Source organism: Synchytrium microbalum (genome assembly GCF_006535985.1).
Source record: "Synchytrium microbalum strain JEL517 chromosome Unknown SmJEL517_scf0032, whole genome shotgun sequence".
Taxonomy (NCBI): Eukaryota; Fungi; Chytridiomycota; class Chytridiomycetes; order Synchytriales; family Synchytriaceae; genus Synchytrium; species Synchytrium microbalum.
The window spans coordinates 72,452-90,789 of NW_022158381.1; the positions used below are offsets into that span (position 1 = coordinate 72,452).

An 18,338-nucleotide genomic window follows, 5' to 3' on the forward strand; every position below is an offset into this window, starting at 1 on the left:
CAGCAACAAACCTCCCACCGAATATCCAAGAGCTACGCTTTCGCGATTAGACAATTATGCATCAAAACACCTCTTTTAACTTTTCTCCAATGCAGCAATGCCACTTGCACTCCATTCGCACGACATTGAGCAGAAATGTACTGCAGCACTATGGTAGCAACAATCGCAGACACCGCGTATACCGTTACAGCTTAACTCTGCTTCAATTGCATCATACAACGGTTGATATGCAAGAAGGATGTTTGCATAATAATAACCACACACACACACCACCAGCACGTGCAGGCTCAGTTTGTTTTGACTTGGCCATCAGTAGTTGTTTTACATCATATGGCAAAATATTACAAACTGACTCACTCGCATCACACAAACACTTGTCCCCAGTTCTCCTATCACCCAGATACTCAGCTCATTCAGGCTAAGATCGTTGAGAGGACTCCACAGAATGCATCTTGAATTTTTACCTAGTACATAAATATGATGTGGACGAAGAAACAATCAGAATCGCTGTTGTTACAAATGCCAGTTTCAGTCAACACAAAGCATCTTCTTGTGATCTCACAAATACTAGCGAGCAAAATTCGGCGCAGTAGCAATTTCACGTGATACTGAACTTGCCCTTGATGATCTAGTTTGTAATCTGAAAACGTGTCCCCATTGCAATGCAAAACCTGGTCAATTTTAGCCTGATTCACCGATGATGCAGTAACTTTTTTTGGTTGTCCATCTACCAAATTGAATTCTTACTCTGAGCGAAGAAACTCGCCAACGGCTCAGCACACCACATCGTCGCATCCAAGAATAAGATAGAATTACATAGCTGTATCGTTGATTTTAGCTCCTTGTACACTAACAATTTTGCGATCAAAACGGAGTAGTAAGCACTTCGAGACAAAAAAAGGACTACTTACCTCTGCGGCATAACGAAAAATCTCAACATCCTGTGGTATTCATGCACCCATCATAGCATCCAAATGATGGTGGATTGAATAGGATAGGATGGTCGATACAGCGGCTGTTTAGAAAAGTGTGTCAGAGGATGTTGAGCCAAAATCGAACACAATTATACAATTATGGAAGCCATTAAAAATGGAAATTGAAATAGGTAAATAACTTAGAGAGCAAAGAAGCGCAAGGTCACCTCCTTGCTAACAAGCGCTACCTCAACAAAAGCAATTTCTTCCCCTTCCCAATGCATGAAAGATGAGTAAGTTCTTGACTAAGGTGCGTTCAATTGTCTATTATATTATGAACGTATTAACAAGACGACAGAGAAACAACTTCCGGAATCTCTACATAACGATCAGGTCATAGCAGACCAACACTTTGCGTACCTGCTTCAAATTCCACACAATACCTGTTTAGAAACAACGATCAAACGAGCAAAGCACGCATTCGTGTACTGCTTCTCCAGCCAAATCTTGAACTGCGGTCGTCTAAATTGGAGGAAAGCAGAAAATTGTGAAAGCCGAAAGAACTATGCACCATTTCAAAATGTATAGCTACCTACCCGTGCATACAAGCACCTCTCCATAGTAGGCTGTTGGTGGATCGCCATTTGCAGGTTTCAGCTATGGAAAGTGACACGGTCTTTATCGGTGAATTGCTGCTCGTCGTTGAGGTCTTGCTTCATGTGAATAAGGGCCGCTAACCAGGTGCGGAGCCAGTTGGTGTTGATCAGTGGTCCTGGTACTGTTGCTGAATGGTATTGATAAAGAAAAGCAGCAACAAAAAACAATATTGCCTGTGGAGTTAAGAATTTCGAGATCGTCTGCACAAGACTTAAAAATCCCTTGAGTATCCGGTTTAATCGAAGTCTTGGTTCTAGACCCAAGTTGCTATCCACATAAAAAAATCCCCCAATGCATCGTTTTTCATTCACACTGCGCCGTCTTGGTCCGAGTTGACCTGATTTGCTGTTGACTGGTTTGATTTGGCATTCCCAGGCACATCTATATATGGCGCTGTGCCCGTTCAAAAAAGGTCTCGACAGTGCCAGGATTTGAAACTGGGCATGTAAACATATTTGATTTCGAGTCAAACCCCTTAGACCAACTCGGGCACACTGTCACGAGAAGGCGGCATTTTCGGAAGGTGAGGACTGCTTGTTATAGCCAAAGACAAGTTAGACAAGACGTAGATTCGCGATTCATGTAAGGCTATGAGGTCAAGACGAATCGTATAGGTGCGATGGCAGGTATCCACTATGCAAGCAATGTTAATCCAGCTCCTTTTCAATGACGACTCAAAGACACGCAAAAATAAGTAATCTCGTCCAAAATTGAAAATCTCAAGGAATAGAGTGTATCCATCTAGACATACACCGTGAAGAGTGATCCACTTCCTTATGAAAATGGAATCGAGGCGAAACAGAATAATCCATCATAAAAGCTGCCATAGACAGACACTACTCTTAGATACTGATTCACGTCTGGACTAAAGACAGGATGATGGTGAGCAAAACTAGTAGCAGGGAAGTACGTATGGCTTGCCAACATAGGTTAACCATCTCCTCATCATTCGGCATCTCATGTGCATGAATCTAAATCTGAGGTGCAAGTGGCGAAGGCCGGTATGAACGAAAGGCATTGAAAATCGTACTGTAACATGATTGATGTCTACGATAGAATCTACTTGAGAGACCTCACGCAAAAAAGGGAAATCTCGACTGAAAATAACACTTACTTCCTCTTCTGTATGACATCCGGCGCTCTCACCAGTCCTCTTATACAATCTCACAGTTTCTCATTGCAAATCAAACAGACATCACAATACTGTCGACATAAAAGTACACACACTGTTCATATGCATAATCCATGACAGTGCTTCACCAAGATCGAGCATCATTATCATCTTGCAAGCTTGTAAGCATACCTGCCAAAGGTTCAAAACATAGTTTGATAAGCAGAGTATGTCTGACCAACACATTTCAAAATTCCAACCCAGCCCCCAAATGCAAGCGAAAAAAAATGACAAGAGCATATCCATGATGTATCGAAACCATCTCTATTATGATGACGTTCCCTCCATCGTAGGAGCCTTCACGGCACTACAAACCGCATCAATCATCTTTGCTATAGAATCAACAGTCGTCACTCGTCCTTGCACAGATAAATCATACTCGGTTTGAACAATATCGTAGAATGCTTGATAGGTGTCGATGATGTTTGCCTTTAAGATTAGAAGATATGGAAGCGGTTGACATCGTCTTTTCTGCATGGGTTGAATTCGCAAAACAGACTCACCCTCATAACACGAATAAGCACAGCTTCAGTTCTCTTATCACCAAGATAATCAGCCATTCGGGATATAGCATATCCTAGTCTCTTGGAGAGGACTTCACGGAATGCGTCTTGGATTTGTAAGACTTGAGCTAAATAATATCATAATAAGCTAGCTTTGAGGGAACGAAAAACGCGGAAACAATCTCCGCATAGATTACAAGTCTTTCTCTAGCATGACATCTCATTGTATACATACCTGGCTGTGCGAAATTCTGAGCAGCGAGAGATTCACGAGGTACTGAACTTGACCTTGATGACCCATCTCGCAATCTGAAGACTTGAACCTAAAAGAAAGCAGCATGATCGATTGAGCATGATATCGTCACTTACACTGGGGCTTTTATTCTAATATACCAAATGATTCTCTTTACCTTGAGCAAGAAGCTGGACAACGGTTCAACACACGACCTCGTAGTATCCAAGATGAAATCCTCACATACGCGTTTAAGTTCCTTATCAACTCCCTGTTGTTTTTGCACAGTCGTCAATAAGCGACGAGACACAAAAAAAGAGTGAAAACGAAGGGGACTGTTACCTCCTTAGCATCAGGATAACTCTCAACAGTCCTTGGCAATGATACACCAGCCATGACAGCTTGAGATAGATTGCCGAATGATAGTGGATCGGATAAGACGGTAGATACGGCCGCTGTTATTTGCTGCAGTGTTAACGCAGCCTAGTAACAACAAAGAAAGCGGACAGCATCAGCGGGAATACCTTGAAGAGCACCAAAGTCCAAGATCTCCTCCTTCCTAACAAACGCGACCTCAAAGGGGGCTATTTGTTCTCGCAGCATGAGAAGATTCTTGATAAGGAACAGTTCACCGTCCGTTTTTGTCTATTGTAGGTTTGTATGTAGCAAACGGAAGCCTTCAAAATGTACATATGCCACTCAAGTCACCACAACCCACTCGGCATACATACCTGCTTTAAAGCAATAATCAAACTAACACCAACAAGAGAAGCACGGCACTCATCCACTGCTTCCTCAGCCAGATCTTCAAACACTGTTGTCTAAGGTTCAAAGCAGTATATATCGATAAGCGCCAGAGAAAACACCTCATATTACATGGTCAGAAATCGGATGCTCTCATTACGTACCGGAACACATCGATACAGCTTGCCCAATATATACAAGCACCTCTGCATAGTAGGATACCACTCTCCACTTCCATACACCAATCTCGCAAATCCAGGTGCAGAGATATCAGCTGATGGCCTTCTCGCAGGTTCGATGGCAGAGTTTGGTGCTAATGGCGGTGGTGCCAACGCGAAAGGATCTCCATCTGTGGATTCGGTTATGGAGAGCGACATGGTGTTTGCAGGTGTAATGCTGGTAGTTGAGGTTGTTGCCTCCGGTGAATTGGGGGCTGTTATGACAGGGGCAAAGCCAGTTGATGTTGATACTGGTGCTGGTAGAGGTACTATTAAAAATTGAAAGGTCACCCATAAAAAAGAGACCCCGTTTCAATATATATGAAATTCACTCACATCCACGTCCACGAGCAAACAACAATATCTCATCTTCACGGGGCTTAAACCCTTGAATATCCTGTTTAATAAACGTCTGAGCCCTAAACGCAAGTCGAGATTGCGTATCTTCCAACACAAGTCTGACGGATGCTGTAACAAAGCCCAATCCATCATCTTCGGCCTCTTGTTCTTGTTGTTTAGTCATTCTACGCTCATAACCATTCTCGTCCTCTTCATCACCATTGATTTCTTCTGATTGCTCTCCATCTTGTTCAAGCTCATCTGGCTGGCTTTTGACTGGCTTGACTAGATTTAGAGTAGCAGTTTGAGATGCCATGGCCGCTTGTATAGCCAAACACAAGTCCGACAAGATGTCAATTCGGGATTCACGTAGTATGAGAGGCCGTAGAGCATCGTACAAGTGCATGGAGAGAGATTCCAGGTATCCACTATAAATAAGTTTAGCCTGACGTTGTTTTGCGACTGAGAAGACTCACCAACACACTTACGACAATTCATCTTGCCCTGAACTAAAGAACTCAAAGAATAGAGTGTATTCATCCCGGCATACGCCAGTCATGTAAACTGATCCGCTTCGTGCCTAAGAGACCGTGAGCAACAAAAAAAATAACAAGGTTGAACTCATGCTTACAAAGGAGAGCAAATCCTTATCATTCGAAATCTCCTGTACATGAAGTTGAATCTGAGGGCCCAGCAATGAAGCTCTGACCTGAAAGAAGGCATTATAACAGTCTTGTAGTAAAGAATGATATCTACCAGATAGTGCATGAGTCTAGAGAGTCAGACCAAAAAAAGACCCACTATGGTTCGCCATACATACTCTTTATGACTCGGCACCCTACTCTCAATTTCAGCGACCAAAGCCTTCAATCTTGGAGCCACTGTCTTGAATTTAACATAAAATAGCGACGTATGCAGACTGGCAGGCAAAACTTCGTTCGGTGGTCTATTGGCTAATCGATCTCTCACATCAGTTTGTAATCCGCGTAATGTGTTTACAATGTGGAGTTTGACAAGACTCATTCCACGAGTCATGCATTGTCTGAATCGCATGAGGAAGAGTTCAGCGTCCTTGTAATTGAGCTAAACAAAACTAAAGAGTTATCATCTGTAGTTCAAGAGTTTTTTCGCGCTGCAGGACTCACATTCGATTGCACAAAAGCAATACACTCATCCAGTCTATGCAAGAACGGTATAAACTTGTCGTCCAAACACACTGTTTCGCCGGGCGAGCTAAATAGTTTGGATATAGGTTCGAGATCATTGAAATAGTTGAGTTTGACTGCTACTTGATCTGCTACGTGTAGCAAGTGCATCTGTTTGAATTGTCCAAAAAGATATCTGAGTCAATAAACTTATCACATCAGTTTAGGTAGTGCAATAAGACGCACCTGCTCAGCAAGTAACTTTTCACAAGCAAGTTGCAAGCCCCTCGTCTTTTGATCCACAGACTCGTAATTCTCTTTGAGACTATTCAATAGGTCTCTTGTAGAAGCTATCGTTGAGAGCACGTTATCGCATGTTTTCCTATACGTGTATATTGATTCCAGATACGACCTTCACGTGGCAGAAAAGAACATTAGCTGGTCTGGAACGCTCCTTCCGTTGAGTACAAAACACGATACCTATAGATGTCCTCCTGCCCCACTTCCATATCTTCTTCAATACGCGCAAACCAGCCAAAAAATTGCTGCGTATTCTCAATTGGATCGTCGACACCAGTCATCAATTCATGAGTGCTCTTTCTTGTGGTAGTTTCGTTTGCTTTAGCTCTAGCAGGAAGTGCATCTTGCATCATAAATGACGGTGCACGACTTCGTGATGGCGTGACGAGTGATAAAGTTGATTGTTGTTGTTGGTCGTCGTCTTGTTCATTGTCATCATCACCTTGTAACTAGTATTGATTGTGTTGGAATACAATGTATATCTTAAATCCAGATACGATATGAATGTATCAAGCCCTTACATGAGTAGGAAATGGCAATTCCGAGCAAGCTTCCTGTAGTCTCAATATACTGTCCTTTTGCGAATCCGACAGTATGATTTGAGCTTCAAAGTCGTCGACACGTTCTCGTAATGATTTACGGGCATTCAGAGCCATACTTTCTGATTATAATTTATGCCTAAAGCTGTTAAGAGAGAATACAATTGAGATTAACTGTCGTCTCGTCCTTCGGGACCTCATAGACTTGATTTTCGAAAGTCGACGGGAACGAGGAATTCCAGGATTCACGAAAAGCTCAATGAACGAAGCAGTTCTTGATATGGACAAGACAGAATTACGCGAAACGACACGTTTCCCTACAGTGATCGCCGCCTAAACGTGTTGCGAATTCCAACATTGCATTCTATCGCTCCAATCCAAACATCTTTCAACGAACTTAATCACGAAGCCCTACAGCGACGATGCGCTCTATAACACTAGCAAGAACAATATCGCGTGCTTATACCTCATCTACTACAGCCTCACCGTCAAACACAATTCGACCTGACGAGATCAACCGATTCAGCAATGAAGCTCAACATTGGTGGAATCCTTACGGCCCATATCGCCTACTACACAAAATGAATCCCGTCAGAACAAGCTATATTAGAGATTGGACTCGCAAGAATACTATGAACGATGCTTCATCATCATATAATCATATACATCAAGCACTTCATAGCAAATCGATACTTGATGTTGGATGTGGAGGTGGACTATTGAGTGAAGGATTGGCTAGATTAGGGGCGAATGTGACTGGTATTGATGCTGATCCTGTTGGTGTGAGAGTCGCGGAAATGCATGGGAGGGAGGATCCATTGGTCAGGGCCAATGTCAAGTATATCAATACTACCGCTGGTATGTAGTACACACTTGCCATTTGGATTCAGCCCTACTTACCTATTCGTTTATAGAGCAACTGGCGGAAACTCACGCCTCAACGTTTGACGTGGTTTGTGCCCTAGAGATCATAGAGCACGTTTCAGATCGGCATCTCTTTTTACAATCGTGTGCTCAATTACTCAAGGTATAATCAAATCTGCGTCTTCATACATTATCATTTCTCACTGATATCTATTCATATAGCCAAACGGCCTCCTATTCGTATCAACAATAAACCGAACACCCATATCATACTTCCTCACGATCCTAATGGCGGAACAGGTACTGAAACTCGTATCTGCAGGTACTCATACACATGAACAATACGTGACACCACAAGAACTTGAATCCGAGATATCAAGAGTGTCGTGTCGGGTTGTTGATGTCTCGGGGCTATTGTTTGATCCATTGGGGCAAGAGTGGAGGCTTGCGGATAGTGGAGTTGTGAGAGAGATTGCATTACAAGCTAATTATATTACATGTGCCATTAAGAACGAATAAACCTCATAGTAGTAAATGTGTAGAGGAATCGAAAAATGTATAGAGCCAATCGGGGACTTGCTGTACTATTCGGCGTGAGCCAGATTACCAATGAATATTTGTGCAAGAGTGCCGCCATGAACATGGCACATGTTAGATGATTCAAAAGTGCAAAAGTTTCACGTCCGGGAGTTCACGTGCGTTGAAGCGTGATATATTCCAAATATTTTCTTTGGCATTCAGGCATTCTTAGCTGCGTCAATCACTGACACAATTAGATCCTCCCAACACTCCATTTGGATCAAAGTGCTGTCTATTGCTACAATTGAAATAGACGATCGTGCCTTTAAGACAAGCAAACGAATCTGCAGCCTAGGTAGATTTTATTCGTATGAAACAATAGGTCACAAAGGTCGCAAGCAATTGATGTGATGAGATCACCCAGCACTTTGTCGCTTGGTCCAAGAAGATATTAACTAGGTACTTTTTGGATTTTGAATTTAGATTTTTAAGGCGTCTATGATGCTTAAAAACACGTCATTAGCTTGGCATCGTCCTGTCCGCACTGGTGTTATCTCAACAAAACTGTTTCTCGCTAATTTCATTGGCAAAGGGCAGTGCTGGAAAGGTAAGAGCTCATCGCATCAAGCGCCTCATTTTTTACCTGTAAACTTACAATTTGTCCACCTTCAAATATTACCCATTCATCATCCAAGCTTGAAGCTGTGACGGATTCAATTGAACTCGTTGACATGGCGAGCAACAGCACCACCAATCCAAAGCAACCGCTGCTTGGAAGGACCCCGCCAGAAATCGGACGCCATACACCATCGTCCATAATTGACGCCATCTCGCCGAGGTTACTGCCTCAGAGACCATCATCACGTACAGACACTTACAGACAAACGACTTATTTCGTAAGCTAGCATATGTTGTCGTGTGTTGTTGGAACTATCGTTTCCACATTGTGTGGTGCTGGATGTGTTGGTCCAACAGCTTATGTTGTTGAAACTTTAGTTTCAGTCGGTTTGGGTTTGGCCAACACTACAGCTCATGCTTGTAGCATACCTAAATATCTCTAAATATCTCCTATAGCCACCACCAACGGAGGCTGCAGAGCAACCTAGATCTCTATTAACTGACTTGTTTCCCTGGTGGTCCTTCTTTTATATCGTGGATTTCCTTGTAGCAGCTGCTTTGGTACGTGTTGCCTGTGCTTTCCTCTTAAACAGCATCGTTCCTAAACCCAATTCCATTCTTAGTGGGGTCTAACAACATGGACATCAAGCTTCCAACCCTACCTCCGCGAAATCAATCTCCTAGATCCTGACATCACTCGCCCGTTCCACGCAGGCGATATAGTGCCTATGAAACTAGTCGCATTCCTAACCGTTTTCGTGCCAATGACGTGCTGTATTGCATACCACGCTCTGCTATTGGTGTCTAGATGGGGGCATGACTATTATAGATCGGATTCGAGGGTTATTAGGAAGTATCTGGCTAGAGAGTCGTTGGCGTACTTGTTGCATGATTTTCATCATGCGGCGCTGAGTTTGTTGTTGGCTACTGGTATGTGTATGATTCGAGATGATTTGAGCTTGGTGATTTTGAGCTATATTGACACGAGGAACGATAGGTGCGACAAAAGTTGTAACGGATACCCTTAAAGCATGGATGGGCCGGTTTCGTCCGGACTTCCTGGACAGATGCGATATGGATCTAATTGCTATGGTCTGTACAGGCGATCCCAAGATCGTTAGAGATGGACGTGAATCGTTCCCATCGGGACATTCCTCATCCTCCTTCGTTGGAATGGGATGGGTTAGCTTATATCTTGCGGGTAAGCTGTCTGCCTGGTGTCTGGATGAAAAGCCCAATGATGGACGAGGTATGATGTCGCATTATTAACGTTTTTTTGGGCATCAAGATCAGACTAATTGACGTTTTGCGCCACACAGTCTTATCAATGATATTGTGTGTCTGTCCACTCATGTGGGCTGCGTATGTAGCCATCAGTAGAACTGAAGAGAACAAGCATCATCCAACGGTATGTTTTACGCTAAAAAAAAAACATTACCAGGAAAGCAGACACATTCGTTAAGATATCATTTACTCACATAATTCATTTCTTAACCAGGACGTATTGGCTGGATCCCTCCTTGGACTGACGATTGCATACATCTCATACCGTATGTTCTATCCAAACGTATTTTCTGGAGATAGACGTGCTATGAAACGTCCCAAAGGATTTACTGATGAAGGCGAATATGATGGTAAGGGTTTACAAGGATTTACTCAGTTATTGTGTGCTGGGCCACGGTGTTGCCAGTGGCCTTGACCGATGCTTAAAGGTTATACTCACGACACCACGTTTGAATATGTAGGTCTGGGAGGAGAATACATGTATTCGACTGTATAGAACAAGACGAAGGAGATTTGATATCATTTATAACTTAAAAACATGGTTTGGAATTGTTAACCCCCAATCGTTGGTATTGTTATTGATCTGACTGAAAGCGTCCGTGTAGTTATCTGGTACGTATAAATAACTGGCGTACAGCGCGAACATTCATATGAACGTGCCAGCACTACCCCAGAACGCCGATAAATTTCGTGTACGACCTTTCCGTTTTTGCCCTGAAGAAAGAAAGTTAGCTGCCCACAAAACATTTAGAGGTAAAGAAAGAGGCCTTCAGGAAAGGGGAGGTAAGCGCTAGCTGTGTTCCGCTAATCGCATCGCTATCTTATCTTTAACATCTCCTCCCCCATCTTGTAAGCAGCATCAGCGTCCAAGCCCAAAAGAAGCACCATGGTGGAATCGGTGTCTTTGACAAACTTCCTGCTATCGGTCGCCCTGATATTGCTTGCATCATCGACCGATGCTCAGATTACGCTCAGAGGAAACGTAACCGGCTATAGCGGAAATGCCGTAGTGTCGATTTCTACTGGCGTTTTTGTGCATGGTGGAGTTGGATCAAATGGTATGCTGTGAAGCTGATTTGGTGCTTGTCTACAGGCAGATCTTGTGTATTTGAAGTGATCAAAGAGTTTGAGATTCTTTGCGCATGCATTCTAAAAACATGGTTGCCTTGGCACGATGTGTGCTTGAATTGGACAGATCTCCTTGGAAGCCTCCTTTTACATGCCTTCCCAGAGCTTACATACTTCATTTATAGGAGCCTACTCTGGCATCGGCGCCATAGTAGACGCAACAACCTCTTACGGCATAACCCAATTCTCATCCACCAACGCCCTTACGAACGTATACAGACACGCCTGCGACTGGGATACAAACCGCACGGTATACTGTTTCGGAGGCTTAACTCCACTCACGAACGTATATCTGAACGCATCCCTATGGGCCATTGACACAAAACAATTCATATGGTCACAAAAACCGATAGTTGGAGCAGCTACATCGATTTTCCCGTATAGAGAGAAGCATACCGCCACGTGCTTGAAGAACGCGGTGTACGTGTTTGGAGGATCACGGCCTAATGATGCTACTGGTAGCGTGTTGACGTCGACTCAGGCGTACTTGTCGTTGGCAAATCTGGTTGCTATTGATCCAGATACGGGGACAGCAACAGCAGTTAGCGTGGCTAGTAATAATAATCCGGTGGCCAGACGGGGACATTGTGCTGTTGCTCTCACGTCGTCGAGTTTTATTATCCTGTTTGGGAGTTATACGATAAATAATGTCAGTACGCTGTTATCGGATGCTTGGATTTATAACGCTAGTAGTAATGCCTGGACGGAAGTGGTTTTCGGGAATGCTGCACCTGTCGCCCGAGAAAACCATGCTTGTAGTGGTGGCAGAGCATTGAATCCACAGTCGGATGGAGTGCTGAATCCAGTGTATGTATATGGAGGAAGGCAAGAAGATGCCAATCTAGGTGATTTATGGGAACTCAACACCGTCAATTATACATGGACGCAATTATCTCAGGCTTCTGCTAATTCAGACATTGGTGCTTCTGTTGTTGGCACGAATCTACTGGCTGTGTCGGGTAATGTGGGCGCTGGAGCTGGATTATGGTTTTTTAATACATTGAGTAATGGATGGCTGTCTGGAACGACTCCGAATGCTATATACGCATCGCCTGTAGCTTCACCGTCAGCTGGATCTTGGTTTGCAGCTGCTACGAATACGGCAGTAGGAAATGCAACGAGTGGTGCAAGCAGTGTGGCTGCTTCAAGTAATGGAGTCTCAGGTGGAGTTATCGGTGGAGTTGTTGGTGGTATTATTGCTGTTATAGTCATCGCAGCTGCCCTCTTTGTATATCGGAAACGATTGATTGGTCGTGCTGGAAAGTCACTGTCTGGCTTTAAGTAAGCATTGGTTTCTCTTGCAACGAGACTTTTTTGCCACGAACGAACAAAACATCTAATAACTATTCTTATTGACAGGAAAAACTCGAGTGGCCAATGGGTCCAATACCATCAACGAGACGATACCTACAGTGAATCAAATTGGAGTGACGCCGCATCCTCTGATTTCAAACTATCATCGCCACCAGCATATGACATGTACAAACCACCAGCTGGCGCAATCCCCATGCACCAAACACCGTCTATAAGCGGTTTGATTATGACATCTGTGCCAGAACCTGCGTTAGTAGGATCAGGAATACGAGCTGCTACCGCGCTGCCTTCTAACTCTAGTGAATCTTCGCTGAAGGCACCAGAAACTGGATTGAATTATCGTCAGACATCACTGAATAGACCTACAAGACCATCACCACCTGCTCTAGCAGCACTACGGCTACCGAATGGACAGTTTATAACACCTCGTGGAACGGTCGTCTCGCCACCGACCCAGCATAGTATGATGAGTAAAGGTACAATAGGCAGTCTCAGTGATGAAGGATTTGGAACTGGAGAGTTTGGAACTGGCGCTACGGGGTATACGCAATCCGTAACTTCGAATCCTAGGAATAATGACTATTCTACGACGTCGTCGGACGCAGCACGTAGTAACTCTGTCACGAATTCAGTCCCGTCAAGGAATGATTCAGTGTCTAGCAGTGCCAACAGCAATTCGAAAATCCCAGTCTTGAATCATGTCGTGATTACTCCACAACCCACATCGCCAGTAAGTCCATCTCGATCTGCTGTTGGGAGTGATGATAGAACTGTAGTAGATAATATAGGATCACCGCTTTATGCGTCGTCTATGAAATCGTCACCAGTATCGGCAACATCTATATATAGTTTAGCAGAAATACCTACTACGAAGCCAATGACTCCTGACGTGACGAGAAGTGTGTCTCCATCTCCAGTCCCTAGTGTCGAAACACATGTAGAAGCTCGCAGTAACATGACAGGTAGAATCACTCCGGCATTTATGAGCGCTGCACCTGGCCAACCACTTAATAGTAATATTACTTCCGCCAAGGACCATCACGGCATAGTAGAAGACTACTCAATCGCATCTCCAAGCCCCACAAATCCCATCGAAATGGAATCAACATCACCGCAACCAACATCCCCATACACATACAGATCCCTCTCGCCAATCCCCTCATTCGAAGAATACGCACTCTTAAACCCATTCATGTCACCAACAAATAGAGTATCTACCGCATCAACAGAATCAAGTATTTATGTACCACTTACGCAGGACAAACGAGACGAAAAGGGCAAAACACCTATACGGTCATATTCGCAAATGTCGGCACGACCACCTATTCCAGCACATAATCCGATTGAATCGTATCCAAAGCCTCTGGGTGGGTTGAATGTGGCGCTGAAAGAGGAGGAAAAGGATGATGGTAATGAGGACATGATATCACACATACAGATGAATGATGATTGGGATAGGAGGTATAAGAATCTGGAGCAGCCTGTGAAGCTAGAGGTTCCTATAGAAGGTAGTGGTGGAGATGATTGGAATGATTTGTTGGATCTTGCTGGCAAGATCTGAAGAACCTCAAGATTGCAACTGTAATAATAATATATAACATCAAACTCTTTAAAAGTAATAGGATTCTTATGATGCGCATCTTGTAAACGTTGTTTAGACTATGTTAAAAAGTTCCTAGGAATGTCTAAAACTCCCAACAAGACATTCTAATGTTCGCGACTTCAATACCTGCAGACAGCTACAGTACAGGCTAGGATAGCAACAGCTCCAACCTTTCAGGTGTATTTGATCTTTAAATTCGGGGCCACCCGATCCTGGTCACCCTCTCTCTCTATTTTCTATCCCTCCAGCTCCATATTCCAAAGACAATCTCGATACAGCATCAAGCAAGGAGCAAAACAGCTTGGAGAAAAGAAGCATTCGCTGCTCGACACTAGTAAGTGCACTGTGCTATATCAGATCTATACAAGCAAGTCCTACCATTCCTTACAAATGGCAATGAAAACAAACCAAAAAAGTGCAACTCGTCGACAAGCAACTGACAAGTGTTATACTCTTATAGGACCAGATGCATTACCATCGAAATCAGTGACGATGAACCGGATGCCTTGTTATGGCTCGTCTTTGTACGTTGTACGTAAATGGAGTGCCGTGTGTGGTTCCGCTTCTAACATTTCAAACATTTTCCATACTGGAAGCCATCACTTAATATTATGATAGGACACCATTTCTCTACTCATTCCAAGGGCATGAAATCAACTGGTGAAGGCTGGGCTCAACCTTGCACCCACATCAACTCTTGAAACTGTGACTCTACTGTCGAGCTCTCGTCAAGATCACCCAATCAAGCAAACATACCACGAATATATGTTTGCGATCGTCGCTAGCCCATGTGGCTGCGGCCGAGGGCCAGGGGCTCCTCAAACATGTCTGATTGGGTCAATAGTTCTAGTCTTGAACGCTCTCCTGGAAATCACCCAACCAAGTAACCAACCCACGGAGACATGTTTGCGATCGTCGCTGGCCCATGTCGCCGCGGCCGAGGCCAGGGGCGCTTCAAACAAGTCTGATTTGGTCAATGGTTCTGCTCTTGAACACTCAACACTCTGGATCTCCCCTCATTTAGCTAATCAAATCATATCACAGGGTGTTCGCGTCGCGAGACTTCAAATCGTCGCTGACTCTGCTGCAGTTGAGGTGTCTTAAACGTTGCGTAGTCGCTGGCGCATGGGCTGTGGCCGAGGTGTCATTCCTCAAACATGTCCTTGCTGTTAAGTTTGTGACCGTCGCTGGCCCATGTGTTTGGTTTGTGATTGTCGCTGGCCCACGTGGCTGCTGTCGAGGTGTGTTGTTTAAATAGGTCCGATTTGGTTGAGAGGTTTTACTGTTGAACTTTCTTCTTGTTGGTAATGTGACCTTAAGGCAATCCCACCTTAGGCCACTCCCAGGTCTGGATAGGCACAGAGGGCCTACATTTCTTTCTCGGGAAACTTGCTACTGTTTGATTTGATCTCTGCACAAGTACTGGACTGGGTTGTGTATTCGACCATCGTGCCATAGAACATGCAGAAGAAAAGCACGCAATCCCACCTCCACGCCCCATAATCATCGAAATGGAATCAGCATGACTACAACCAACATCTCCATACACGTACAGATCTCTCTCTCAACCCTGTCATTCGAAGAATACACACTCCTCAACCGATTCATGTCACCACCAACAACAAACACAGCATCCACCACATCCACGGAATCAAGTATTTTGGTACCTCTTAGCCACGACATGCGAGATGAAACGGGTAAGTCACGTCGACACGACCACCTTTGCCAGCACATAATCCAATTGCAACGTATCTAAGGCAGTTACGTGGTGGGTTGACTTTATCATGGTGAAAGAGGAAGGAAAGGATGACGGTCAGGAGAATGAGAATTATGATCGGATGATGTCAGATGTATAGATGAATGATGATTGGGACAGGAGGTATAAGAACCTGGAGCAACCTATGAAATTAGAGGCGCGTATAGAAGGCAGTGGTGGATATGATTTGGAATGATGTGTTGGATGTTGCAGGCAAGATCTAACGAAGATCAAGAGCGTGACTGTATGTAATAAATGAATGTTGGACATAAAACACTCTCTTACTGATGTAATTCATATGATGTACATCTTGTACACGTCGTGCCGGACCGATCGTCTAAATTTTTAAACGTGTTTTTGCAAAGTGTGGTTATTTGTGTTGCTTGGTGGCTGAGGGCGAAACTCACCATCAACAAACCAAAAAACTATAAGCGTAGCAGTGGAACTGGAAGAGATGACACTCCATGATAGGCTTCGCGGGATGCACGGCCTGATCTTCTCACTCTTGCTGCTCTTCCCAGCCCACACTTTACAGTTGCAATTGTCTCCCATTCGGTTTGGACACTCTGCTTACCACCTCTCTGGAGATAACTCGTTGTTAATCGTCGGTGGAATTACGACAACTAATGGTGTTGATGCTCCTCGTAAGTTCCCACCGCTTGAAATCCGTGCACCTGTCTTGCATCTGTTGCCAACAGGTATCATTTCTTAGAACTAAGTTCTGTTGATCTAAACCTTGTCAATGTTACCCTGGTTACAAGTGCTGTGGAATTGAATATCCAGCCAGAGTATCCCGCTTGCACGAAAAGTCCCACTACTGCATACTGCTTTGGTACGTCTTGTTGAGGAGCTTGGTGGATCACAGGTGGTTTAACGGTTTTGATGTGAACTTTAGGAGGATTGGGCGGTCCAGTCGCAGATCCAAACCAACTTCGGTTTCTACCGTTAACGAATGCAAATGGGACTGTTTGGAGTAATGTCACTCTTAACAGGACTACGCCAGATGTGACTTCACGTGTTGGAGCTTCGTTCACGTTTTTGGGAGGCGATGCTTTCTTGTTTGGTATGTGAATAGCTTGAACTGATAGATGATAAGAGTTCTCATGCTGATCTTTTGGTTTGATATAGGTGGCACAGCTGATTCCAATATCACCCAAGTGTTTTTGGGAAACAACACTGCACAGTTTGTTGCCATCAATAACACTGCTTCTCCACCACCACGGTCTTATCACTGGTACTTATTATGTTCAACTCTGAATCTCGTTGGCCACTTGTTGACTTACAGACCTTTTCAACAGTGCTGCCGCAATGCCAGATGGCCTCTCGCTCGTCATGGCATATGGTGCCTTCAACGGATCCGCACTAGCAGACGTCTGGGTCTACAGCAGCTGTACTTCCAGCTGGACTCAAATCTCAACCACAGGCACACCGCCGTCCGGAAGATGGGGCATGAGTTGTAACGTTGTTGGTGGATCTCTCTACATGTTTGGAGGCGTCAATTCAGCAGCCTCGTACGCAGAAATGTACAGGTTGGACTTGACTTCCTATCAATGGACCCAACCATTACCTGTCCCACCAACAGCGCCACGATACTTTCATTCAGCTACCACGATTAATGATACTCAGCTTGCTATATACGGTGGTCGAGTCAGTATTAGTGCTATCAGTGATCCGAACGTATGGTTTTACAATCCTGGATTGGCGCAATGGTCTACAGCACCTTTCCCCAGCACTGCATCAGCAACAGCTGCGATTGTACCTAAATGTTATACCGCTCCGGCACCTGCTCCTACCGACACGATCATTCCATCAATCAATATTGGTGGAACCAGTATCAACATTGGTATTGTAATAGGAGTCATTGTCGCCGTAATCATCGTGATTGCCATTATCGCATTCCTCATTGGCCTCGCAGCAATGAGACGAAATCGCCAACGAGTATACGAATCGTATGCAGACGAAAAGCCAGGCAGATATAGTAGTGGATACAATGGTGGATATAATGGTGGTATTGGTGTTGGTACGGGACTTGCTGCTGGTGCTGCTGCTGGTGTGGGTGCGGGCATATTCAAATCATCAAGTAACAACCGCAGAAACAATTGGGATGAAGAGCCTCGTCCAAGTTTCTTTAGTCGATTCAGTAGACGCAATCACGATGATTGGGATGCTACGCCTGTTAGACGGTCGGGTTATGCGACTGCCAATGATATCTCAAGGCCTTATCCTGTTGGTGGAAGTCCAGTCGCTGGAGGCCTTGCTGGAGCCGCTGTAGGCGCAGGCTTAGGTGGTGCCATGGCACCACGTTATCAACAACATGATTCGCACCCGCCTCAACAAGCATATTCTAATGGACAACAACCTCATTTTAATGGATCTCCCCCACAACAACCTCATTTTAATGGATCTCCCCCACAACAACCTCAATTTAATGGAACTCCTCAACAGCAGCCCCAGCTTAATGCAAATCAACCCTTACAACAGCAGCAACTC

General features: G+C 44.4%; 3 protein-coding genes across 3 annotated transcripts; 2 read left to right on the forward strand and 1 right to left on the reverse strand.

Annotated features, from left to right (window-relative positions):
• Positions 1-3,009: 3,009 nt before the first annotated feature.
• On the reverse strand, positions 3,010-6,879 carry SmJEL517_g04569 (uncharacterized protein; the record flags this gene model as incomplete). Its single annotated transcript, XM_031170497.1, has 16 exons — positions 3,010-3,171; positions 3,246-3,373; positions 3,481-3,568; positions 3,656-3,748; positions 3,820-3,932; positions 4,002-4,122; positions 4,209-4,298; positions 4,386-4,708; positions 4,776-5,206; positions 5,267-5,358; positions 5,410-5,530; positions 5,599-5,861; positions 5,924-6,094; positions 6,170-6,335; positions 6,404-6,672; positions 6,745-6,879. The coding sequence occupies 16 exons, from the start codon at positions 6,877-6,879 to the stop codon at positions 3,010-3,012; spliced, it is 2,766 nt and encodes a 921-aa protein (XP_031023497.1).
• A 305-nt stretch (positions 6,880-7,184) lies between these two features.
• SmJEL517_g04570 (uncharacterized protein) lies at positions 7,185-8,145 on the forward strand (the record flags this gene model as incomplete). The annotated part of the gene is made up of 3 exons (XM_031170498.1): positions 7,185-7,620; positions 7,677-7,789; positions 7,849-8,145. 3 exons carry the CDS (start codon positions 7,185-7,187, stop codon positions 8,143-8,145), a joined length of 846 nt encoding a protein of 281 aa, XP_031023526.1.
• Positions 8,146-8,876: 731 nt separating this feature from the next.
• Positions 8,877-10,543, forward strand: SmJEL517_g04571 (uncharacterized protein; the record flags this gene model as incomplete). The annotated part of the gene is made up of 7 exons (XM_031170499.1): positions 8,877-9,041; positions 9,220-9,324; positions 9,387-9,693; positions 9,761-10,012; positions 10,083-10,171; positions 10,262-10,397; positions 10,509-10,543. 7 exons carry the CDS (start codon positions 8,877-8,879, stop codon positions 10,541-10,543), a joined length of 1,089 nt encoding a protein of 362 aa, XP_031023525.1.
• Positions 10,544-18,338: the final 7,795 nt, after the last annotated feature.